The 23,770-nt window shown below is 49.0% G+C and overlaps 8 protein-coding genes across 8 annotated transcripts; 3 read left to right on the top strand and 5 right to left on the bottom strand.

Annotated features, from left to right (window-relative positions):
* Window positions 1-1,159: 1,159 nt before the first annotated feature.
* On the bottom strand, window positions 1,160-2,826 carry BDQ94DRAFT_183808 (questin oxidase family protein). Its single transcript, XM_026774501.1, has 4 exons — window positions 2,646-2,826; window positions 1,920-2,579; window positions 1,448-1,849; window positions 1,160-1,368 (listed from the first exon to the last, which is right to left on the bottom strand). Exons 1-4 carry the CDS (start codon window positions 2,797-2,799, stop codon window positions 1,277-1,279), a joined length of 1,308 nt encoding a protein of 435 aa, XP_026621103.1. The 5' UTR covers window positions 2,800-2,826; the 3' UTR covers window positions 1,160-1,276.
* A 527-nt stretch (window positions 2,827-3,353) lies between these two features.
* Window positions 3,354-4,529, top strand: BDQ94DRAFT_175077 (major facilitator superfamily domain-containing protein; the record flags this gene model as incomplete). The annotated part of the gene is made up of 3 exons (XM_026772444.1): window positions 3,354-3,556; window positions 3,634-3,768; window positions 3,869-4,529. The coding sequence occupies 3 exons, from the start codon at window positions 3,354-3,356 to the stop codon at window positions 4,527-4,529; spliced, it is 999 nt and encodes a 332-aa protein (XP_026621102.1).
* A 1,081-nt stretch (window positions 4,530-5,610) lies between these two features.
* Window positions 5,611-7,929, bottom strand: BDQ94DRAFT_183804 (Zn(II)2Cys6 transcription factor; the record flags this gene model as incomplete). Its single annotated transcript, XM_026774500.1, has 2 exons — window positions 5,611-7,838; window positions 7,898-7,929. The coding sequence occupies 2 exons, from the start codon at window positions 7,927-7,929 to the stop codon at window positions 5,699-5,701; spliced, it is 2,172 nt and encodes a 723-aa protein (XP_026621101.1). The 3' UTR covers window positions 5,611-5,698.
* A 2,592-nt stretch (window positions 7,930-10,521) lies between these two features.
* On the bottom strand, window positions 10,522-11,088 carry BDQ94DRAFT_175075 (uncharacterized protein; the record flags this gene model as incomplete). Its single annotated transcript, XM_026772443.1, has 1 exon — window positions 10,522-11,088. The coding sequence occupies one exon, from the start codon at window positions 11,086-11,088 to the stop codon at window positions 10,522-10,524; it is 567 nt and encodes a 188-aa protein (XP_026621100.1).
* A 1,029-nt stretch (window positions 11,089-12,117) lies between these two features.
* Window positions 12,118-14,163, bottom strand: BDQ94DRAFT_163109 (uncharacterized protein; the record flags this gene model as incomplete). The annotated part of the gene is made up of 4 exons (XM_026769671.1): window positions 12,118-12,241; window positions 12,303-13,136; window positions 13,266-13,865; window positions 13,937-14,163. The coding sequence occupies 4 exons, from the start codon at window positions 14,161-14,163 to the stop codon at window positions 12,118-12,120; spliced, it is 1,785 nt and encodes a 594-aa protein (XP_026621099.1).
* Window positions 14,164-15,547: 1,384 nt separating this feature from the next.
* On the top strand, window positions 15,548-16,776 carry BDQ94DRAFT_163108 (3-isopropylmalate dehydrogenase; the record flags this gene model as incomplete). The annotated part of the gene is made up of 3 exons (XM_026769670.1): window positions 15,548-16,025; window positions 16,091-16,511; window positions 16,560-16,776. The coding sequence occupies 3 exons, from the start codon at window positions 15,548-15,550 to the stop codon at window positions 16,774-16,776; spliced, it is 1,116 nt and encodes a 371-aa protein (XP_026621098.1).
* A 2,519-nt stretch (window positions 16,777-19,295) lies between these two features.
* Window positions 19,296-20,040, bottom strand: BDQ94DRAFT_152845 (uncharacterized protein). Its single transcript, XM_026768051.1, has 2 exons — window positions 19,685-20,040; window positions 19,296-19,626 (listed from the first exon to the last, which is right to left on the bottom strand). Exons 1-2 carry the CDS (start codon window positions 19,917-19,919, stop codon window positions 19,517-19,519), a joined length of 345 nt encoding a protein of 114 aa, XP_026621097.1. The 5' UTR covers window positions 19,920-20,040; the 3' UTR covers window positions 19,296-19,516.
* Window positions 20,041-21,648: 1,608 nt separating this feature from the next.
* Window positions 21,649-22,391, top strand: BDQ94DRAFT_175071 (uncharacterized protein; the record flags this gene model as incomplete). The annotated part of the gene is made up of 2 exons (XM_026772442.1): window positions 21,649-21,933; window positions 21,966-22,391. 2 exons carry the CDS (start codon window positions 21,649-21,651, stop codon window positions 22,389-22,391), a joined length of 711 nt encoding a protein of 236 aa, XP_026621096.1.
* Between the last annotated feature and the right edge of the window lie 1,379 nt (window positions 22,392-23,770).

Raw genomic sequence — 23,770 nt, 5'->3', positions numbered from 1 at the left:
GCGGCAGAGATATGCGGCAGAGCTAGGGCCTGGTCGCATTTCGGCAGAGCAAAGGCATCTTCGCAGGTGGGATGCTACCCCGTTACCAGAAATCACAGGAAGTTCTCCTGCTTTTTGGTGCTGCCTGGAGGTTTATTACGTAGTCCAGTAAAGCTCGGTTGAGTCAAGCGCTATTCGACGGACTAACTGGGAAATTTTGACGGCAGTAGCGGCATGAACGATTTGGATCTGATTTGACTATGACCGTTGTGTTTTAGTTCATTTTCCCATGCACTACCTTGTAACAGGGGAGCCCTGGCTGAACCTTCTAACTAGGAACCATTTTTGATCGACACATTAGCGGGTCTTCCGACCTTATCGTTACATCGCTTCTTGTTGGTAATGAGGCCGGACGGAATCGCTGTACCGCGGCGTGTATTGGTAAACCGACCACAGCCTGGACGCGATAGTCACCACACCTATCCATCCATTTGTCCTTAACATCTTCTAGCAGCTTATAGTCGAAGTCCGCCACCAGCCCATCGGAACAAACATCCAGTGGCCGGATTGCGAAGTCCAAATGCGAAATGCGAAATGCGGAAAGCCGCTGGTATCCGAGCGCAAGTCCCACCCACCACCAATCGATCTCTTAGGTCTATCGCGGCGCATGCTCGCCATTTACGAGCGTTATATAGAAAAAGCCGGAACCATGGAACTGCTCATCTTTAATGTGCTCCTCTAGAATTTGGTCAGCTCGGGGTCTTGGATGTGATTGAGGACTTTCTCTTGCGCATTTCTGCTTCATTGGGCGGCTCTCGTATAGTGAGCCAGCCACTCGTGCCAAATTCTGAAATATCCCATTTCCCCCGTTTCTCCCTACACGTTTACCACCAGTACAACGTTCTGTCGACAATCACTTGGAATCTCTTTAAGCACCTGCTCTCTTCAATGTTGTGATGTCATATATAATCATATGAGGAAGAATACATTAGGCGCGAGCTTTTGCTTTCTTACAGTTTCCACGGTAACGCGGCGAATTTGCAAGCAGGTGGTGTTAATAACATCGCTCATTCCATCCCGATAGATAAGGCCATGTAGAGTATGTCAATCTTGTGGGGATGAAGCGAATGGGACTTGATGTCTTTATGTCCAGAAGAATAAACAACAGCGGCATATTGTACGATGCGTATATTTGGTTATTGAAGGCAGAGGAGAGAGTATACCCTTCATTATCGATAGCCTCAGACCTGGCACCTAACCGAGATTCTGACAAGGGAACGGGGAAAGGTAGAGTTGACTATGTTCGAGGTCCAAACTTCTCCCATGACTCAGAAAATCCAGATCCTCGCACCCAAAGGTCTTGGAATATCACACCCACAGAGTCGACCGCTGGAGCGCAGAACATTTGCGGGTCAGCCAGGTTGCCTTAAATGAACGCTATATCCATAGGCTTTTCGGGGCCTCTCACCGATATTGCCAATTTTGAGCCACATGTCCCCCCGCACGGGCAGGGTCTTGGAGTCCTCGTAAGGGCGGCAGAGCTGCTCCGCGAAGGCCACGGTGCGCACGAACTTGGACAGGTGGCCGTCATCGGAAGGGTGGAGATAGCTCTGAGCGAAGACCTCGGGCCAACCCAGGTGGATTGGGTAATTCATGATGTCGTCCGGCTGGGGTTCCGGCATCTTCCGTGACGCCCAAATCAGGAGATCCATGCGGCCCTTCATTTCCAGCAGGCGGGCTTTATCTGAGGCCTTCAGATAGGGCAGGTCCATAAACGCTTTGAAGAAAATGGAGAGGTTGACGGCGTGGATGTAGAAAAAGTCGAGCTTCAACTCCTTCTTAGGGTTCTGGGCGGTGGCGGTCCAGTCAACTGTTTCTCTTGTATAAGTACGTCTACCTCTTCTCCAAGGATTAGGGGAGGTGAAAAGTGATAGGCTCACTGGCAGTGTTGATCATTTCAACTAGCTTCTCGTCGATCTGGTCTTCAGGAACCTTCCATTGGCTACAGTATTTTAAGATGGCTGCATCCGCGCGCTTCAGGATCCCATCCTCGAAGATCTCAGTGTCGCCATGGAGGGCGGCGTCGCGAAGATGTTGATCGCGACGCATCTCCGTGATAATCTCCACCAGCGCTTTGCTCGTCTTCGGAGTACTAGCTGAGAGAGCTTCCGTGGGCCTGTAGAAGCGGTCGGCAAGATAATCCTGGTGCACTGATGCCTGCGCCAGAGCCTGGGCGACGATGGCGGGCTGCTGGAATTCAATCCCAAACCCGAGATGGATGATGGGGTGGACCAGCCCTGCGAACATGCGGGAGAGGAGCGATTCGGCGAGCTCGTCGCCCCCGAATAAATACTCATTGATTACCGCCGGGACGCCCTTGCGTGTGATCTCGCCCTGGAAGAAGGCGAGGTAGTTGGAGTATTGCTCTTCCTGATACATGAATTTCATGAACTTCTTCTTGTCGTGGAAGGATGAAACAAGGGCTTCGTCTCGGGGAAAGGCGGGCCGCTGGCGTTTAGCTTCTCGCTCATACTGGAGTTGAATGGTTTCCGGAGAGGCTCCAAGGGCCCAGATTGTGAGCATGAAATGCACGATATGATCTGGGTTGATGTGTTTAGTCTTTCTGTCCTGATGGCTGAGGGGGAAAGGTACTGGTAGCAGTTTACCGTGAAATCCAATATTGTTGAGATAAACGTGATGATTCTCCATGTCGTGCTGAAGGACTTCACTCACTTTGCGTGCTGAGGCCCAGCTGAGACCCGGAACACTATAGACACCCCCGTGGGCGGGGGTTAAACAGATCTTGGTAGCAGTGGCCATTGCTTGGTGCTGATAGATAGATAGATAGTATACAATTTAAAAGCAGGACTTCCAAATTTTGGGTAGTTGTAGGGAGCCTTATAAACCTGAGCTCACCGTAAGTAACAGTGGTTCAAATGACGACATAAGTGGTTCGATAGTTCATCGTAGCCAGGTGAAGTATGGTACCAACGTTGCAGGTCGGGTCTGGACCTGTGGCGGCCATTGGCCGGTCGGCTTAGCAAATCCCGGATTTCGCATTTCGCATTTCGCATTTCGCATTCGACCACCCTTGCCCCCACTCCCTCCAGCCGGGCGAAATGGGCCTTTTTTTAACCTTTCCTGACACCAGCGTGATCCGGTCCTCGGACATAAACCTTTATGACACGGAGCTAAGGATAGGGAGCCTCGCTTGCCACCATTGGGCATTATCAAACAACACTTGTCTCGACCATCATTGAGTGGCTCGCAACATTAGAGGCTATGGATTTTATTCATACTATTTTTTTTTGATACCCTAATGATGGTAATCACGGTTCATTTCAAATCGCTAATTCAACTTCCCTGCCCCCAAAATGGATACGGTTGAGGTGCCAACCTCAGTCGCACGCATATCCGAGTGCAGAAGCCACCGCAAGGTCTTCTGGAGCAAACCGGTAATTCTACTTAAACCAGTTCCAAATCCACGCGCACCTTCTACGAGGCCTGGACCTTTGCTGGTAGACTTGGCTCAGGACAAGGATCGAACTCAGCCACAGAACTGGTCAACCGGAAGAAAGTAGGTGTGCGTCTCTCAATGCTGACAACAAAGGCTGGACCGATCATCAATGCAAGCCGGTAGGAACTGATAACTAGACTACTCATCGTGCTGATCCTCTGCTATGTCACATTTGTGGCCGCGTTCGCTAGCGCAGCCTTCTCCACAACGATCCAATCCCTGGAGCACGAGTTCCACATCGATGCCGAGACGGGCACGCTGGGGGCGACACTGTATGTGCTGGGATTCGCGTCCGGCCCAGTGCTCTGGTCGCCTGCTCCGGAAGTTTACGGGCGTCGACACCCCATTCTCACGGGCCCTGTTTGGGTACAGCGTGTTCACAACCGCGACGACGACCACCAAAGACGCCCAGAGCGTGCTGATTACCCACTTCTTTGCTGGTCTATTTTCTGCCAGTCCCGTCGCGACCGTCCCGGCGTGTTTCGCAGACCTTTACGACACCTATCACTGTGGTATGGCCTTGACAATGTTCTCCATGGCGGTCTTTGCAGGCCCGTTCACGTCGCCCCTTGTGGGTGGATATATCATCCTCAACCCAGACCTCGGATGGCGATGGACCATGTACATCGTCGCGATCATGGGATTGTTTGGGACGATTCTCCTGGTCATATTCCACCGCAAAAACTTCCCTCTCGTGATTCTGGTGCACCAGGCGCGACGATTGCGCAAGCAGACAGGTATCTGGGAACTCCATGCGTGCCACGAAGAACAGGAGCCAAGCCTCCAGGAGCTGGTCGCCCGGAACCTCGCCCGGCCGATCCGCCTGCTCTTCACCCAACCCATCGTCCTCCTCTTCACACTCTACATGTCTTTCGTCTACGGCTTGATGTATGCGTTGCTGGGGGACTTCCCTGTTATCTTCCAAACGATCCATGGTATGAACATGCAAAACGGGGGGGTTGCCTTCTATTGCCCTAATGATCAGGGAACTCCTCGGCGGCGTATAGGTGCTGTTCTCGCAACGCAGGTTTAAGGCGCGGTTGATCGCGAACCATGATGTCCTCATTCTGGAATGGAGATTGCCCCGGCGGCAGTTGGAGGGGCCGTTTTTACCGCGGGCCTTTTCTGGTACGTACGAGCCTGTCCTTTCTTTTATAAAAGCCAAATCAAAAGGCACAGACTGAGGATGACTGGGTTTGGATAGACGGGCTATACTCCTTAAGTTAATTGGATAGCGCCACCGCAGCCGGGGTTTTGGTTGGATTCGGGATCATCTCGATTTTTCTCCAGTTCATTAACTACCTAGTGGACTCCTATCTCTATATGTGCGTTTAATGTTCCCCTTCTTTTCTTTTCTCTCTTTTTGTCCTTTCTCTTTTTTGTCTTTTTTCTTTGCATGCATTAGGCTCGAAGTACGTTGACCCATTATTTGCGCCTCCCCTCTCCCGGGGGGCGCGCTATTAGGGCTGCCTCCGTTCTCGCCGCCAACACCATTCTTCGCTCCGCCGTGGCAGCCTGTTTCCCATTGTTCTCGCGCCAGATGTTCGAGAATCTCGGGGTACAATGGGCGGGGACCATCATTGGGTGCATCGCATTGCTCATGGTACTAATGCCTCTTGCTTTCGTCCGATATGGACCCTGGCTTCGGGGGGAGAGGAGCAGAAATGAGACGGAGGCAAACGTTTAGCAAGTTAACCGCCCCCGCCCTTCCAGTCCCGATCAAACAACATGGCATTTGCTACGCGGGAGGCCTGGGCTCAACAAGGCAGAGCGTAACGGAAAAGCACCGATCTGTTGCTCTTAGCGGGGTCCCGATACAAAACGGGATGAACGTTAGGTGTCACATGCGCGAGGTGCGGCATTGCTCATACTTCAACTCTGGATCCTTTTCATGTAGATTCGACAAACCCCAGCAGTCTGCACACAAAATCTCCTGTTTCCTTCCATTCTTCCCACGGCCTCAACTCAGATTGCAACGTGGCATTAGGCACTGGGACGTAATGCGAATACTGTGCTATATCACATAAAGCTGCAATGACTCTACTGGAGAGAAAGAAAAAGCAGATAAAGATAATAACATGATAAAAGATTTTGCTCGGAAGGAACGAACCTACGACGTCTTTTCGCTGCAAAGCAAGCGAACAAGGAGTTCCCACCCCGGCAATTGCAATCCATCATTTCTGGTATATGCCTGAGCGTCATTCATCCCAACGATGACCCAAGATCAGGGAAAAAGCGCAGCGAGTCCCCCGTTGAGTCTGTCAGGATGCTATTAAATAAGTCCGGATCCAAAGAAAAAGCGGGAAAGGGCAGCGGAGGTTCCACGCCGACATCCAACCGCAGATCATCTGATAGGATGGGCGGGTGTGATCCGGTCCAATGCTGCGCGGTCGCTGGCGGCGTGATCGCACTTGGGGGATGCATCGTCTCCGCCTCGTGCTGTCTGCTTGCCAGCGCCCCGTGAGACTGCTTCAGCTTCTGCTGCCGCTGCAGCAGGAGAAGGATGTTTGCGATCGGGGCATCGCCCGATTCCGTCACGTTCTCCAAGCCGCCGAGACGTTTTATGTTCTCTTCCAAGGTTGGAGTGAGGTCATCCTGTGCGGAGATGGCATCCGTCGAGTCGATGCGAACCTGGGTGGTATAGAGGTTAATTAGGGTCTGTAGGGTTCTGTACCAGCCGCAGGCGAGTTTCCAGACTTTGCAGGCACGGGCGAGCCATGCAGAAGCCCAGGTGATTGGGGATGAAGGCAATGGAACGGGCGACGTCGGCGATGACGACCTCTCCGCTGTGATTGGCTTGCGGGCTGCGTCGTGGGAGGCCTGGAGAAGACAGGTGGCAGCGCTGAAGACGCAGAAGCAGGAGAATGGGGTTTGCAACACCACGCCTCGCTCATCGAGCTCTTGCATGATCTGGATGATGTTGGAAGAGGAGTCAAGCAGGGCCTGGCGGCTCTGTTCCCACCACCCGTTTGGTGCGCCCCCGAGTGGAAGTGGAGTGGAGTCGATGATATCGGTATGGCTAGAGCGACTGAGGATATACGGCGGCGCATACTGAAGGTATTCACGATGGAGAAAGATGATACTGAGATAGTAGATGAGGTTGATCACGGCGTAGCGCTCGCCCTCACCGCGGGAGATGTAGACACGCAGGTTCATGCTCGACGCGGAATAGTGTAACTGCAGACGCTGCGAGCCCCGCCAGTCTTCCAGGGCTGCCAGGCTGCGCGCCCAGAAGGAGCATTCTCGCCAGGGTGGCTCGCGGGATGCGGCCGCCTCGCGCCTGCTGCCCCCCGAAGACGCCCAGGCGGAGATTGTATGCCATATGTAAAAGCCCCGGAGTATCAACGCCAGTGAGCGGTCACACCCCATCTTCTCTTGTCGATGGGCTGGTGGGAGCGGATGATACTCTTCCATCTCGGGGTCCCACAAGTCCAAGAATATTTCATTGGACGTCGGATGGTTCTCGAACGTGAAGTCGTCTTCACCCGACGGTAAAGGAATACCACGGACGCTCATTGCGTGATTGGAGGCCTGGCACTTCCCACATCCGATCATCGCGTCGACGAGGAAGCAAGCCCAAACGGTTCGGCGCGCTTCCTCCAGCTGTGATTTCAGGGCAGTTGAACTACTCTGCTCAGCAAGACGTTGAGCTCTTGCGTGGATTCCATGTGCAATGCGAGAAGCCATTCCATTGTATACCCACGCACGCGAGCCATAGCCCTCGCCCCAGTCATACAAGCACAGCATTACCAGTGCCTGACAAGAAGAGATGTCCCTGGCTTCCACAGCATGGCTCATGACATCTTGGCGCACATGGTTTGCGAAGTACTCAGAGGCCTTCGCGGGACTACCATGCTGGGTGGCTAACTTGGGGATGAACCGAGCGGTTAGGGCGAGAATAGCGCAAAGTAGTAAAGCAGGTACACGCTGTTGGTCAAGGCTGGTAAGGAAGCTAGGCTGGTGGAAGATAGAGAATTCGGGAAACTGTCGCATAAAAGTATAAAAGGCATGTTCTAAAAGTTTTTTGTCCAGGCCTGCCAAGGAATGCTGATCGCTAGGCTCTCCTTCAAAGAGAGGGCCAGGCTTGCCCAGGTTTCCTGCTGCTGGACGGTCTAAAACCACTGGGGGGGTGCCAAGAAGGCCTCTTTGAGGTCCCTGATCTTGTAGAGGCGCGGGCCGGTGGCTGGAGGAGACTTTCCCAGTGCGTTTCCTAGCCTGGACGGAAGGATGACTCCGTCTCGATCGATGCCCTGGCATGCTCAAAACACATTCCCGGCCGGCATGTACCGTGCAGGATTGACAAGGTGGCGAGCCGTTGTGATGGCATTTGACTTTGGCACTCCTAGTTAGATGCCTCTTCAGCAGCTGGGCAGAGAACGAATGGAGATGGCAGAGGCTCACCGACACCATTGACAGGCAAGTGTGGATCTCATTTGTTAATTGCGGGCGAGAGACGGAGGCTGTTGGGTGAAGGATGACAAACCCGGGTGAAGGAGCAAGGGCAGTTTCCCTGTCCTACACATGGAGATCACATGACATGACCTCATTGCTTACAAAATGGCAAGGGGGGAAGGAGTAATGTAAGTAATCCACAAGAGGGCTGGCCAACACTTCGCGTTCCCTCCACCTTATTAAAAACAAAGTTAAACTACTACTCCACCCAAAAATGGCTGTATTCGGAAGAAAGTCGGTGAAATGAGAGAGCAGAATTACTTGGCGAACGTTGCCAGGCGGGCGGTAGAAACTGGCAGATCCCAGTTTAGACTAGCCTAACGCACGAAGCCTATTACCGACAGGCCCAACTGCAAAAGATAGTGCGATGCCAGATTTAGCATGAGCACAACACAGGCGCCAAACCCAACTGTGGGGCGGCCAAAAAGGGCGTCATCCCAGCAATTCGCTTCCTACTGTATTATTTACTTCTTGCTTCGCTGCTTGTAGAGCGTTCGAACAGATCTTCTGAATGGATGTATATTCATCTTCCATTAGCAGACTGGCCTAATATGATGAATGCAGTTGTAAAGGCGAGGCAGGAAGCTATCTTTACTGGATGGGAAAGGTAGTGCTATATATAAGGGGAGATTGACAAGCTAGACAATAGATTATGTTATGGTGATAACGTGCTTACATTAGTATTTAGATAATCATTGTTTACGGATATCGAGGGTAATGAGCTGAAAGAGACCAGAATGAAGTGTTTCCAGACGGAACTTTAATGATACAATATATTTTCGGATATTTTAGGCATGTTCCTTCTTCGAGTAGCTTGATTAAGCTGCTCAGTTGTTTTGGCAGGGCAGCTATTACGACTTAGAGTATTCATTAACTTATGCCTTTTTTGAGGACGCGCAAACGCTCAAACACTGCTGTATTTGATATTGAAGGGGATCTCTATCGAAGCAGCCTTCTTTATGAAGTGTCTTATTCTTTAATAGTGCAGTAACGGTTGTATCAATCAACAATACTCTCATCCATATTAGTGAAGAAAAGGGCGCCGCAGAAATAGCCGAAGAGGTGGGTTTCACGGGGAGTGAACTAGAGGAGATATCTACAAACAGCGGAGAGTATGTTTCGATGCTCCGGCTAGTCTTGTCTAGACCTAGAATATCAGTTCAGTGTTATTTTGAGCTGAATTTACACCCACTTTTATCTAATATAGCTTGGGTGGTATAAATATCGTAACTCTTGCATGGAAAACAAACCTATGGTTACTAACCTGAAACATACTATGCGACTGTCCTTGTTCAAATGTAGGAACTCAGTCTTTCGTCTTAATTTGGAAAAAACCCCATCACACATGCGGCATGCAACATCGGTTCCCCATTGTTGTGAATAGTTGTATGATTGTCTGGTTACTCGTCATATACATAAATTCAACTCTTTACTAGTATAATAACTGGGGCAACCGACCAGGGAAGATGCCTCCCCGGTGGTTCTCCGCAGTGCCAGCTGCAAAGAGTCGCCTACAAGCCAACATTCGGGGTTGGGGGCTCAAAGCGATTGATAAGCAGGCTGAGGTCCATCGGCTGTCCGTGCAGATGGCGTTTAAGAAGAATGAGACTCAGAATATATGCATCGAGGAGCGCACTCAGACTGAAGCTTGGTACCGTAGTAGATGTGCGGGGGATAAACACCTGTGGATGAACGAAAAAGCGCATGCGGGCCCTGTACTTTCATGCCCGGTGTTGATCATGGGGCCAGCTCGGTGTGCTAAAAGCGTTCTTTCGTGGCAGCAGGGCACCGGGTCCCTCTCCTCCCGCCTGGCCGGGGGTTTGGTGATGCTCTTGGGGTACAATGCACGACCATCTCTCGGTGGCTGACTATCTTCATCTGGATCTGCAGCGGCTAGAGACTCTGTATCTTGACAGTAGCCCGTGTAATCAGCAGACTTCCAAGATTATCTCCATGCGCTACACTGGTCGAATTGCTCTTCTACGCCTGCGCTGTACCAGAAGCACGAATTTCTTAGTTGGCCCGACGCTGTTCGACACGGGCTTCCCCGTTCATTTTATGGTGTGTATCCGCTCCCTTCTCTGTTCACTCAAGAAGAGGAATTCCCTATTCAGCAGGGAAGCATTATGACCTTGCTATGGCTCATTCTGTTCCTTGATATTATTTTATTATCAGAAGGTCTGCAAGTTAAGTAGTCAGATTGTATACTTTTTCAGTTATTCCTCAGGAAACTATTTTATCACGCATTTGCGGCCATAATAACGAAAAAGGATACCAGTTGACTTTCACTGGCACTCGATATCATATAAGCGCATTTAGTATAATCCCCCAATGAATCAAATGATATTAATGAAGTAAAGCTCTGCTGTACTTGGCCCCACCCTTCTTTCTTATTACTCGGTTCCTTTTTCTCTTGCTTTCTGTTTCAGTTCGTTCTTCTGTTTCATCCCTTTCATTTTCTTTTCTTCTCTTTTTTTGTTCTTTTTTTTTTTTTTTTTTTTTTTTTTTTTTTTTTTTTTTTTTTTTTTTTTTTTAAATTCAGCTTTGTTGTGCTTGCATACTTACAAGAGTTATTACCACGTCTCACAAACCCTCCAAAAATTGTCCACATAACCTGGCAAAACCTTATCCCAAAACTCATTCTTTTCGAAATACTCCAGCTCTTTCTCACACATATCCTCACTAACCAACACTTCGACATCGAATACATGATTTGTAATCACGGTAGTTATTTGCTCCTTTGCGCAAGCAGCATATGCAGGGAATGCGCCAGTGTCTTGACAATAATCTTTCGCTGTAGCTAAGTCACTACAGTGTTGTTCCACGGCCTTCATTGATTCATCTGTTATGCTAAGGAAGGTTTCAATGCGTGATCTGTCTATTCCGAGGTTTGTCGCGATTGTTTGGACAGAGGGTTTGAGGATAGCTTCGCTGACAAGGGTGGTGTACTGCCCGGAGACGATCGGTTTGCAACCATGGCTGCAGATGACTTTGTAGTAGGCGTCATATGCTTTGTCGAGTTTGGGGCCAGCGATAGAGGTAAGCTTATCGCAGGTTGGGCTAATGAGGGGAGTGCTGATGGAGGTGGAGGTGGAGGTGTGGAGAGTTAGGACCGTGATGAGGGTGGGGAGAATGTACATTTTGCTGATCGGGTTGGTGATATAAGGTTCGGGATTGAAGTAGATACAGCTATTCGGCCACTTATGAATTGAGTATGGTAGATTCTCAAATAACTTCTCTGCAACGAGACAGGAGTATACTGCAGGGAGAGCCCCCTTTTGTACCCGGTCATCGGTGACATACAATTGTATTAGCATTTGTGGCGTTTTTATGTTTTGAGATCTTCTCGTGTTCACAATTACATTGAGATCATACTTACGTTCAATTTCCCTGCTTTTCTGAGCAATATCTCGTATTTATCATGGATTCTGCTTTCGACTTTCAATTCTTCAAGATAATTGGTGTTCGAATTAGGACTCATTGCTCCAAAATGTAGCTCTCGGCTGAGTGGTCTGTAGCGGGGAAATTACCTCCGCATCTCTCTTCCTTTTCTGGGTCGGGTGAACCTTTCATCCGTGGGTCAGCAAAACCGTATACAGTCAGCCAATGTATCATCAGATTCACCGCGGGGTTTTGCACCACATAATCCGGTTGATTCCTTGGCATTATAGGTCAGGTGGCCGGTACTCTGTGAATTACTACTGGGCATTGATGTTACCTAACAGGAAATAGGCAATCTTGTACATGCCATCTATGATATCTGCAATATTTAGAAATAGTCTCATTCGCAACGATAGTACTTGTGGGCGGATTTACTAGAATACATCTTATATTCGTGATTCATAGGGAAGTTACATCGGAATCTAAAGGCTCAGGAACGAGCTGCGGTAAGTATTTGTTGCTTTGAAAAGCGGTTGGATGCAGATCCATTAGCTGCTCCTTGTGCATGATTTTGCTTAGTATTGTCCATATCCCCTTCTACTAGACGACAAATTCTTACGATTGTCAGAATATTAGATGTCACAGATATATATAGCACTGCATACTGGGTAGATTGAACAAAAGTCCCATGCTTAGGGTAAGAAGCACCCTTTGATTCCAAGATCATGAAATGTAGAAGTGATAGTCATTCACAAAGTAAAGGTACGACGTCTTTTCAATCTTTGCCGTCAACCAGCAGCAGCAGCCACTATTGCCTGTGGTTCTTTTGCACCTCTATCCAGTTCGGACGGACGAGCTGTCATATCGGATTGCGATACTGCTGAGTATTGTTTACGTCGATATACAAACCACCTACATTAGTTAGTTACCTCAACTCCGAGTCAAGCGAAAGGTTAGGAAGCGGTAAACCAACCATAGGGCAGATGCTATTGCTATGACGGCCGGGACACCAAGCCCCACACTTAAGCCGATAATCAGCTTGTTGTTATTCGAATGGTGGTTGTGGTGGCGGTGGTCATTGTCAGTAGCGGGATTGGAACTACTTGTTGCGGTCGCAGTCGGGGGAATGTAGGATACCGGGGTTCCGGATGTGGATACGAGTCTGCGAGCATCACTGCCAAAGGGGATGACACTGGTCAAGGACGAGAAGGTGCTCGCGGGATATGTGGCATCTATGCCGGATTTGATTGTGAGAACTGTTGTCATGGTGCTCTTCACTGATGTCGTCCGCTGGAGATAGATAGGGCAGTTGATTAGTCCTTGTGATGCACAGTCAACGAGCGTATACGTCGTCGAGGTAGACACTGTAGTGCTAACGAGGTCGTTCCGCTGTTCAAGGGTGGCAGATGGGGTTATAGTAGACGGAGATGTCTTAGAACCCGCGCAGATACTATCCAGGGTTGTGTAGAACACTGGGACGGTGGTGTTGGGCGTGGGCCCCCATTGGTATGTGTCAACAGCAACGGTTGCCCCCGCAGCAGCACCCACAGCGAGGGTGTACTCTGCAACAGCTTCAAAGTCGCAGTGACCATCATCGCTTGTAGACGAATCGATCTGCAGGAGGAAGTCAGCCACAGACGCAGACACTTCGCCGCCTATCCCTGCACTAAAGCTCAGGTACTCGAAGACGGAGACCGAGTCTGGGGTTGCTAGTTGAAATCCGATACTGGTTTGGACTTGTAGGAGGGCCCGAAGGGTTCCATGGCCTTCAACGGTTACTGGAAGAAATTCCATCCGGCCACCGGGTCTATGACACTTTGATTAGTGCTGGTCACCGAGATTAAAAAAAAAAAAAAAAAAAAAAGAATAAAAAAAAAAAAAAAAAAAAAAACGGGACTTCGCCTGGGCCCTCAGCTTATGATAAAGAAGGACTCACACTGTAATGCTCGATACATTGTTGTTGAACAGTTCCAAAGCCAGCGTTAATCCGTCATCTAGCTTAATGTGGATTCCACTGCTAATATCGATTTCCGCTTGGGCAATGAGAACAAGCGAAACCTTGAATATGGCACCGGCCTCGAGACTGGATATTGAGATTCCTGCTGGAGTCTCCGAGGTGAACAGGTTTAACGTGTAAGTAGCCCCGGCCGACAGCTGAAGATCTAGCTCCAGATATAGTTCCAAACCATCAAAGTCAACCTGTGCATGTACCCCAGAAAATCCGCTTGCATCATCCAGGTCGAAATCAAGATCCAATGTCGGCCAGGCGGGAATATCGCTCAGTTGGAATTGAGAGACATCTTTGAGAATATCGCTGGCGGCTTCACGCGCATAATTTTCAAGCCGAGAAAGTGCAGAATCTGTGACATTCGCAATCTCGTCCCCAACGCTATCCACGGCCGTGGTAACATTGAACCCATCCCCGACGGTCAAGTAGCCGCCGACAGTCCCATTAATATAACAGACTTTGCAGACGATTGACAGCCCTGATTCCAGACCGACTGTCCCGTTCTTTGATCCAGCAGAACTCTCAGTGCTAGAATTGGAGCATCAGAATCAGTATGTGTACTTTGACATTATTGAGCAATTGGTGGTTCTTTGACATACCTTGCTTCAATCGAGAATATAGTAGCGTTTTCCCAACTTTTTGTTAAAGCAGTCTGATTCATCGAGTATGTCTTCCCTCTAGCCTCGTGTAGAGCCCGTCTGATGGCGATGGTGGTGTCTTTGTCAGCATTATTGTAAGCTTGCAATGGGGCGTATTCTCCGTTAGATGCGCGCACGATGCATAGAATTTGCAGGCAGATGAGCACGCAGATGCTTTTAATCATCATTGTAAAGCTGCTATATTGCGAAGCTCCATCTGCTGTCCTGCGACCGGAGGCAGGCCAGCGGTTGTTCAAATTATCTGTTGCTTTGCTCAGCCTTGTGCCGCACCGCAAAGGGGCAAAGGTGGTGACACAGGACAACATAGTATTACAGCCCCCTAATTTAATTCACAGCCCGAAATGATGGCGCAGCTTACCTGCATTAGTGCCATAATGGGCCGAAAGGCGAATTCCCGCCGCTGAATTGAGGGTCGGCCATAGTCTTTCGTGGATAGTACATAGTACACATCTCACCCAGATCTCTTACAGCAGCACCGTTGTGAGTCTAAGACTCTAGAAAAAGCTTACTAGCAGAGTGTGGCAACGGAAAAAATACATCTCATGCGGGACGGGCCTATTTTCACCAGACTCTTGGTTTGTCTTGGGTGGGAAAGAACAAGGCTGGTTTGGTCCCTAGCTCTATCTAGTGGCGGACGGGCCTTCGCGTCGAGGCTTCCGTGCCCCGCTTTCCTATCCCGTGTGTTGATTTTGCATTAGCCTCCCCTCGGGTACCTTGAAGCTGAACGTGTTCAAAGCGCAGAAATTCCGTTGACCGAACACTATATGGCCTGTACAATTACTGGTGGAAGCATGTAGAAAAATGCTGATTAGCATTTGTATACTTCGATTATCTTTACTATTTTTCACATCTTAAAACCTATATTATCAGTAAAGGCTGATCAACCTTAACTGATTAAAGTAGTTATGAGAATTCAATATATCTTTCATAGGAAAATCTTCAAGAGGCACTATAGTAACTAATAGTCTCTATGGCTTACATTTATAGATATATATACATGATTGTTTTTATGGTCTCTGGGTGTAGATGATTGCTTATCCGGTTGACCGGCTTTCAATTTTGACTAGTAGATGGAATTTCACACCTCTGCATCAACTATATTGTTTCTATAAATCAGTGAATCGCCCTTGTTTTGACTCCGCCCCGAAATAGACCAATTAATAATTCCCCTGTTCAACACTTGGGCTGCCTCCGATATCTCAGATTCATGGTCAACAATACCCAGTTCGTGGATGGCTGCCAAGGTTCTACCCTTAGTAGGTGATAGAATGGTTGAGTGTTTCGTTTCGCCCGGTAATGAATGGACTACTTATTACGTCGGATAAATTGTATCGACAGGTGTATGACAACAAGTCCATGTCCGTCAAATGACACGGTATAGTCATTGTCGGGAGAACGCCGGTGGGTTCCTTCCCCGCACTTTCGGCCTGATCTCCGACCGCGGAGCGGATATAGCACATCCGTTCCCACGAGAGGGATGCTTTACACAATTCCATGATATTCACACCCACATTATTAACTGCTGAGTCACATCTACAGGCTACAAAGACGATGTCTGGTACAAGAGCCTATAACGTCCTTGTCCTTCCCGGCGACGGCATCGGCCCGGAGGTCATGGCCGAAGCCATAAAGGTCCTGCGAACCTTTAACAGTTCCTCCATGCAGTTCCACCTGCAAGAAGAACTCATTGGCGGGATCTCTATCGATACCCATGGTCAATCCGTCACGCAACCCGTCAAAGACGCTGCGGTCGCTGCAGACGCCGTACTCTTCGCAGCAGTCGGGGGTCCCAAGTGGGATCATATCAGGCGCGAACTCGACGGGCCAGAGGGGGGTCTGTTACAGGTTCGCAAAGCCATGGACATATACGCAAATTTGAGACCGTGTTCAGTGGATGTGCCGAGTCGGGAAATTGCGAGGGACTTTTCACCTTTCAGGCAGGAGGTGATCGAGGGGGTCGATTTTGTAGTGGTGCGGGAGAATTGTGGAGGGGCCTATTTTGGCAAAAAGGTTGAGGAAGAGAATTATGGTAAATTCCATTCTACCGTGTACGCCAGGAAAGGTGGCTAGCATGATGCTCTAACACGAGTGCAGCAATGGATGAGTGGGGTTATTCCACCACCGAAATTCAACGCATTGCTCGTCTCGCTGCAGAGCTTGCCCTGCGGCATGACCCGCCGTGGCCTGTGATTTCTCTTGACAAAGCCAATGTACTGGCCTCGTCGCGTCTGTGGCGTCGCGTTGTCGAGAACACAATTTCAGTAGAGTATCCACAAGTCAAATTGGTCCACCAGCTCGCAGATTCAGCATCATTGATCATGGCAACCGATCCACGAGTCCTCAACGGTGTGATTCTGGCAGACAATACCTTCGGAGACATGATATCAGACCAGGCGGGGTCACTGATTGGAACATTAGGTGTCCTGCCTAGTGCCAGCTTGGATGGTCTTCCTCATCCTGGCAGGCAGGAAAAGGTTCGCGGTCTATATGAACCAACGCATGGCTCTGCTCCGACGTATGTTTTTCTAGATGGCACGAATATACCATTGCTGACATCTTGAAGAATAGCCGGTAAGAACATCGCGAACCCAACTGCGATGATCCTCTGTGTGAGCCTGATGTTCCGGTACTCTTTCAATATGGAGAACGAAGCGCGCCAAATTGAGGATGCCGTGCGTGCCGTTTTGGATAAGGGACTTCGCACTCCTGACCTTGGTGGAAATTCAAGCACTCAAGAGTTTGGAGACGCCGTAGTTGCAGCACTGCAAGGGAAATATTAGAGAGGATGTGACATACATATAGTACCTGGAAGCATCATACGTGTTGACTTTCTATGATATGATGATGATATCTGGGACGGTATGTGAGTGGCCAAGTCAATATGGTTAGCAAAATGTTCCTCTGTAGATGGGAGTCTCCATATTATGGCAAGAGAATCGTCTTGAGGGACAAATGGTTTAATCATGCTATCATTACTCTGGGGATGATACCTCGTGGACCGCTGTCTTAGAACTCGCGAGTTAACATTAGTGTTGAAATAGTCGGCGTCAACGTCCTCAGCTGAACCCATCCACGGGTTCCGTGATGGCAGGGGCACCACTCGCCAGCCAGCAATATTGTCGACATCCTCAATTACAGCATCAATAGGAGGGCCAGACTTCATTATCTTGGGCGAGGACTTCGTCCAGTGGGACAATATTCCTCTTGATGGTACATAATGTGAACATTGATATGTGATAATATTTTTGCTCATCCCCAGCGTCCCCGGGCTGTGTGTTGCAATTCTTTCTGCTATAAAAATCAAGTCCCACACAATAGTGGGCTTGTAAGTAACATACGCTGGAATAAAGATAGGGACACGCTTTGTCACGAATTGGGATATAGTCCTTCAGTAAAAAGAATAAGTTAGTAAATAAATGTCCGAGCTCTTTATAATTTTCAATAAAATGTTCAATGTGCTCGATGGCGTTGCATATTTCCTGGCTTACTACCATTCCGGGGTTTTACGGTTAGAGGGAGTTGGAATGAACCATGGTTTCAAAGATTTGTTTCCGGGGAGATCAGTTTCTCAATCTGGAGGGCAGATGACCGTATTAGTAAGGACTTCTACGTCATGATTATCTATACCTGTCTATTACTGGGGTGTCCCAATCCTCCCTCTCATGTTAATCCTGCAAGCCGCTTAACAACTCCTTGAAATGCAGGTCTCCTTTCCCTAGTACGTCCTCTATACGTCGGCCGATCAGTGAACTGATAGTGGCTTCTACTAGATCCAAGCAGCGAAGAGCTACAGAAAGTGTAGTGGTTACCACGCATCCCGGAACAACAGGAAGCGAGGCCAAGTCAGGTGCTGCTCATCGTTCATCTCGTGGACTCATTGAATTTATCGATCAATCATCACTATACAGATACAATGGAGGCAAAGAAGAATTTACTCTGCGCTCAGCTCGAGGGTCGTGAGTCGCCTGCTCCGGAAAGCCAGAGCGCCGAGCAGCAAGCGCCGCTCTGCTGGGGTAGAATCCCTCGCAATCTGCAGCAGCCGGCATACAATCCAACGGAGAGCTCTGACCCTGTCAAGCCCTTTGTGTTGGAAAGTAACCCTGTTCATCCTCTTGAAGCGCCGTTGGCGGCGCAATATGCACACGATAAGAAAGGGAGTATCTCAAAATGATGTTTGACTTGAATGCCTGTGAACATCGGTTCACTTCGCCACATTGTGCATTTCCATTCTTCATGATCGACCCCGTGTATCACAATAGTTTGTGAAGCCTTAAATATCCGTACGTCGGGATGAGGGATACATGGTTCGGGTGACTGGTCTTCGGGGCGTGAAATACTGGAAAAGGACTTTTATAGCCGCTGGTATAGCGATGTTCAGATTTCTTCCTATCTTGGAATAACACTCACTAGTTTTACTTTGCACCATGGAATACATAATAAAGGGTGTTCTTATGTATAGCAACACGGCATTTACCGTCGTATATGGTTCTTCCAGGACGCTATACTAGAACAATCATTGAAGCCCCTTGGAGGGAAAGACGACGTGGTTAGCAAATGGTGGTACCAGCAAATGGTGGTACATTATATAGCACAATCGATCGGCATGCACTTATGTCAGATTCATTCCTAAGGCAATAATAATAGTATGTACCTAGAAGGCAGATGTTCACGGCCAATTTACTGGTAAACGAATATCTTTGAAAATTATAAATGCTTTTTGAATATACTAAAAGAACATTTGCAATGGAAGCTCCTACGCCTTCAGAAGTACTTTCCAAGATAATGCTTCACTTCAAAGGGACGGAAAGGGAAGATTATCTAATAATATGATGTTTCATTTAGCTTTTGATTTATTTACTTTGGGGTGAATGATGCGACCAGTGATAAACACTTCTGTGGTAAGAAAGAACTTCGGGCTGATGGTACTAATCTCTTTTTACAATTTGAGTATAATATTAGGGCAAAGTGAATCATATTATTCAGTAATTGAAATTTTTAATTCAAACACTGTTGGAGAGGAATACTGACTTTATGTAGGATCCTTAGAAACGAACATCTGTTCCAACAGCCTGGATGCATATGAACCACGACGTCACTCAATCGGGCCGCAGGGATATCACTAGGTCATAGTTATTACACGTCTAAAAAATAGAGGATTCGCACCCTGTTCTAGTTTATACTTCAGCAGGATATGACATATAGGCTCGAAAATATACGATATTTGCAGTGATACAAAGGACTCTTGTCATGCTTTATACCTTTTACAGTCAGATTCTTGCCAATCCTACCGACATCTTAGGTCCAAATGCTCTTTATAGTATTTTATATCACAAGGAAAATAGCAGACGTATCGAAGCTGAATTCTACTCATATCATGTCGGTTCTCTTTACATAGTCTGTTTCTTTGGAATCTCGCATATTCTCGATCATGAATATAGTGCACTATTCTCTTAACATTCACAACTATAGTTCAATATCATCTATCCATCTCTGCACTGCTCATCTGCTTCCAATCCACTACTAGGTCAAAACCAGCTTATAGCTGGCGAACGCAGTGTCACCGTTGAGACATCCTGGTGTTGTTACATTCTGAAGGCCTTCCTGACAATTCGAGTCGGTGAAGAATTGCGCTAAGAACATATTGTCAGTTGGCCCAGCAGGAGTTAGAGAAGTGCAAAATAGACTTACCAGCATATCCGGATACAACGTAGTAGGTGGTGATAGAGTGGATGGCTTCGGGACCTGCGAAGGTGCCACATTCATTAAGCCCGGATTGGTACAGGCCGAGTTCGCCGTTGTTCTCCTCGGCACAACCGGTTTCGCCCCAAAGGCGGAGTTGGATAACTCGCGTGTCAGTCGTGGGCAACGCCAGTGCGGAGACGGCTAGAGCGAGGACAGAGCAGATTTTGAGCGTGACGTTCATAATGGCGGTGTGAGGAATCACTGGTGACAGGTAATCGAATATGAGATCTTGGGGTTGGGATCAGGATCTGCAGCGATCGCGGTGACGGTGGTATAGTGGAGGTATGTCTAGTTCGTGAGTGTGATGGAGAAGAAAAATGTGAGGTATGGCAGCCGGCTGATGCCCTTTATATAACCATTAGTTGTGATGGGCAGCAAGTTCGCTCATCTATTTTTACTACGTGGGCAGTGCAATGTCCGGATGGCAGCGGAGGTCACATGCGATAAAAGGATGTACATATCACGAGGCTTTGATAAATATCGCGGACTTCAATGGAGCAGCGGTGGCCTTTCCTTCCATCCACGAGCTTGATCCAAGACTTGTACTGAATTCAGCAAGCCGTGCACCTTGAGCTTAGCAGTAGACTGGTCTGATCCCAGTTTCCTGTTCTTGCCGCACGGAGAAACATGTCTTACTTGGGCCAAGCCCGTCAGCCCGAAAAGCCATTCAGAACGCGGGAATGCGCCCGCCATGCAAGTGCCATATGCAGTGATGGGACATGAGGAGAGACATCAGGCTCCCCGTCCGCCTAAAAAAGCCAGTCTTTGGGGTTTTCCCGCCTTGATTCACGACTAAATTTGTATGGGAGACATTCACAGTCTTTTCGTCCCGCAGCGGCCCGGTCCAGTGTCAGTTGTCAACGGACTCTTTGGTGGGTTCACACCAGGGAATAAAGGTCAAGACTAGTAAGAGCACGCCAGATGGCCGCAGAGATCGATCGTCCAGCAAGGTCGAAAAAGTAGGCACGGTTTTACGCCACATTACCGAGCTGTGGCTATGCTGAATCCAGAGGCGGCATGGTTAGGCGCACCAACTTATGCAGCTTGTTTCAGGCTCTCTACTTATCATATCCTCGCTCAAAATAGATCCGATGCACCCTGGACGCCTGTTAGGCCACCTGCCCAGTGGGTCCAGAAATAGTTCACAATGAATTACTTGGCGCAGTCACGCAGAAGCGACATACATTACAGTCGCATAATGCACCTCACACAACTATATCTGTTACATGCTGGCATTGTCTTCGGAGTCCAAGTGATGAAGGTTCTGTGCAATGGGGTTGGCACCCAAGGCCCGGGAGTCACTGCACTGGCAATAATTCCAGCATGCGATGCAACGGATCGGAATGGTTCTGAGATGCAGGGTGATGCCAGGTCTTATTTTCGGCCAGCAGGCGTTCACAGACGGGGGGTGCTAGTATCAATGAACACAGTTGGACTCTGCGTCATTCATCACCTGTCAATATCCGACGCGCCCTTGGCCACCCATGATATAACGACCACGGCTGTTACTCGAAAGCAATTCCCGGACCATGGTTGTTACCCCAAGATGTTCTGTGGAGATGGGCGGTGGAGTGACTGCTGTCTTTCACGCCCGGTAAGAAGGATCTTGTCCGCCAGTCCCTCCCTCCCCTTCCACTAGGACGGCCTCAAAATCAGCAATGCCGACAAATGCAGTCAATAAATGCGGAGACAAGGACCCCATGTGTTATGTTTCGTCAATTGTGCTAGAAAGGGCAATATAGCTTCGATTACACCGACAAGGCCGGGCATAACTTATGGGTCGAATCTCAATAATCGCCGATCAGTCGCATAATGACCAGTCGTTGCCCAAAGGCAACCCCACCAGGATTTGTGAGAAGGGGGGTGATGTCTTTTTCGTGATCGAGACTCGTTTTTGCAGATGTCACACCATGACAGTCATTGCTTCATCCCCCATCCACTCAGACCAATCCCAACCGTGGCAGGAGATTAATCGGCTGGTGAGGGAAATATTCCGCGCACGCAGATATCCTCACTCCCAAGCCCGCCAATGCTGTTATTCTGCAGAAAGCTCTGGGAGTCTGGGGTCGCACTGTCTGTCGCAGCTAGTGCAGTCCGCCCAGGTGAGCCAGGTTATTTGTGTCCTCCGAAATAGTCTCAGTCATAGCCCGTCCGTCAGCCCAGAGGCCTATCGCAACCAGCTGCAGGAGAAGAAGGTATGTATTTTCCGAAGCTGCATGGTCTAAAGTTATCCTCATCACCTGTGATCCCACGGACGAAAGCGAGTATCGAGAACTCCAGCGCCCTATCACCCATGTTATGCACGCCGTCTGACCCATGGACTTTCGTCCCGGTTCGTTATCGCTCCATGGCCAGTTGCAGATTCTCCGCCATCTATTGCCCCTGGCTATCTTTCATCGCGGCGGTGGTACAACGTGGCCTCACCCCGGCCCATGCCGGTGAGTTGATCCTAGAGGCCTCCGTGGCCACCCGAGAGTCAGCTACCGGACTGGGATATGCCGACAGAAGGATATTTTGCGAGAAGATACTGGAGCTGGCGGCAGCCACGTATCCGGACGAGCTGGAGAACGCAATAGTCCGAGGAGGGCCTATCGTAGGATCTCGCGCCACGGGTATTTGGATCACCAAGGAGGTGGTGCCCGTGATGTTGTGATCATCGTTGAGCCTTAGAAAGCTGTCCCGGCTGCGAGGGGTAAGTTGCACTTGGAATTCGACAATCTCTGGAAGATGCAACCACTGCCGGGGGGGATGAACAGACATCGTCATGGATGCCCGTTGACGATGCGGGGGCCGTCTTTTGCGAGATTCCTCTTGCGCCGCATCAACTGGCACCAGCCTATCGGGTGGAGAATCCATCCGTCAGGCACGGAGTGATCTACTGGACACCGTGGGGCCTGTTCTAGGGCTTACCAGGCGCATTCCCTTTGACAAGTGGCTGGCTGCTGTGGTGGAAGCAGCTGAGACGGAGGGCACAGCACACAGGTATCCCGCGCTGAAGCTGAAGGCCTTTTTCGCGCGGCTGTTTGAACCCGCCGTGTATCGGCATGTTATATTAGCCACCGATTATTCTCGGGCCTGTTTGCTCACTCTATGCCAGATGCGGGATGTGGAGGATAAGGTAGTGCTCAAGTTTATTCAGCACTGGAAGAATATTAACTATTTTGTATAGAAGTATTGTATCGCTGGTATATATGTGGCTTAGGCCATTTACCGCACGATACTGGGAATAACGTACTAAATTTTTAACGTGCATCGCCTAAAATTTGACTTATAATCCTTTTCCAAGCATTGGCATCGCAATATGAAAACTCAACAAGGGGGCCAAACAACTGTAGGTAATGGAGTAATTACCGACTGCTTTGCCGGGTTGCCGACCGTGAAGTGCGCCCCCGTGGACTGCGGCTAAAAGGGTTTCTCGGCGTGACCTCGTCTTCCTTCTACCACTTTCTCGAACCACCAGTACATCATTTGTGACCCTGCTTGAGGCTTTATTGACTAAGCAATCTAGAGGTATCTGACAAGTCAGATGGTAGTAAGACTGTTAGAGCGCAGATGGAGTATGAGTGGCAGGCAGATACATCCCTGCTCCAATGGTATATAATTAACTGGAGACTAGTAGCAATTGAAGTCTCAGCTACAATCAGAACAACCTATCGTCGACAATGATCTACGATACTGTTAGAATTCTACAGACAAGATACAGTATAATCTTAAGCAATAAGAACATATCGTACGCGGCAGATGGATGGCCCTCACTTAAGATTCAACTGAGCGGGGCGTTGGTCGCTGTGTCATGTTCTGAATTGATCTTTACCAATGGTGCACGCTTCGGACGCTGATGGTTCAAGTCCTGAGATGAGCTTAAAACCCATAACCTGAATCCAATTTCTTAATCCCTAGATCTATTGCAAGTGGCGAATCCGAGATATTTTTCTATAGTCGCAGAAATACTGCTATGAATAACTATTAGTATTGGAATATTTTCGCGCTGTCTATCGGGACCTTGACGATAGACACACTAGTATTGGAATA

This window comes from Aspergillus welwitschiae (genome assembly GCF_003344945.1).
Source record: "Aspergillus welwitschiae strain CBS 139.54b unplaced genomic scaffold BDQ94scaffold_49, whole genome shotgun sequence".
NCBI lineage: Eukaryota > Fungi > Ascomycota > Eurotiomycetes > Eurotiales > Aspergillaceae > Aspergillus > Aspergillus welwitschiae.
Note: the sequence above shows the minus strand (reverse complement) of the source record. Positions and strands in the feature narration are given on the sequence as shown.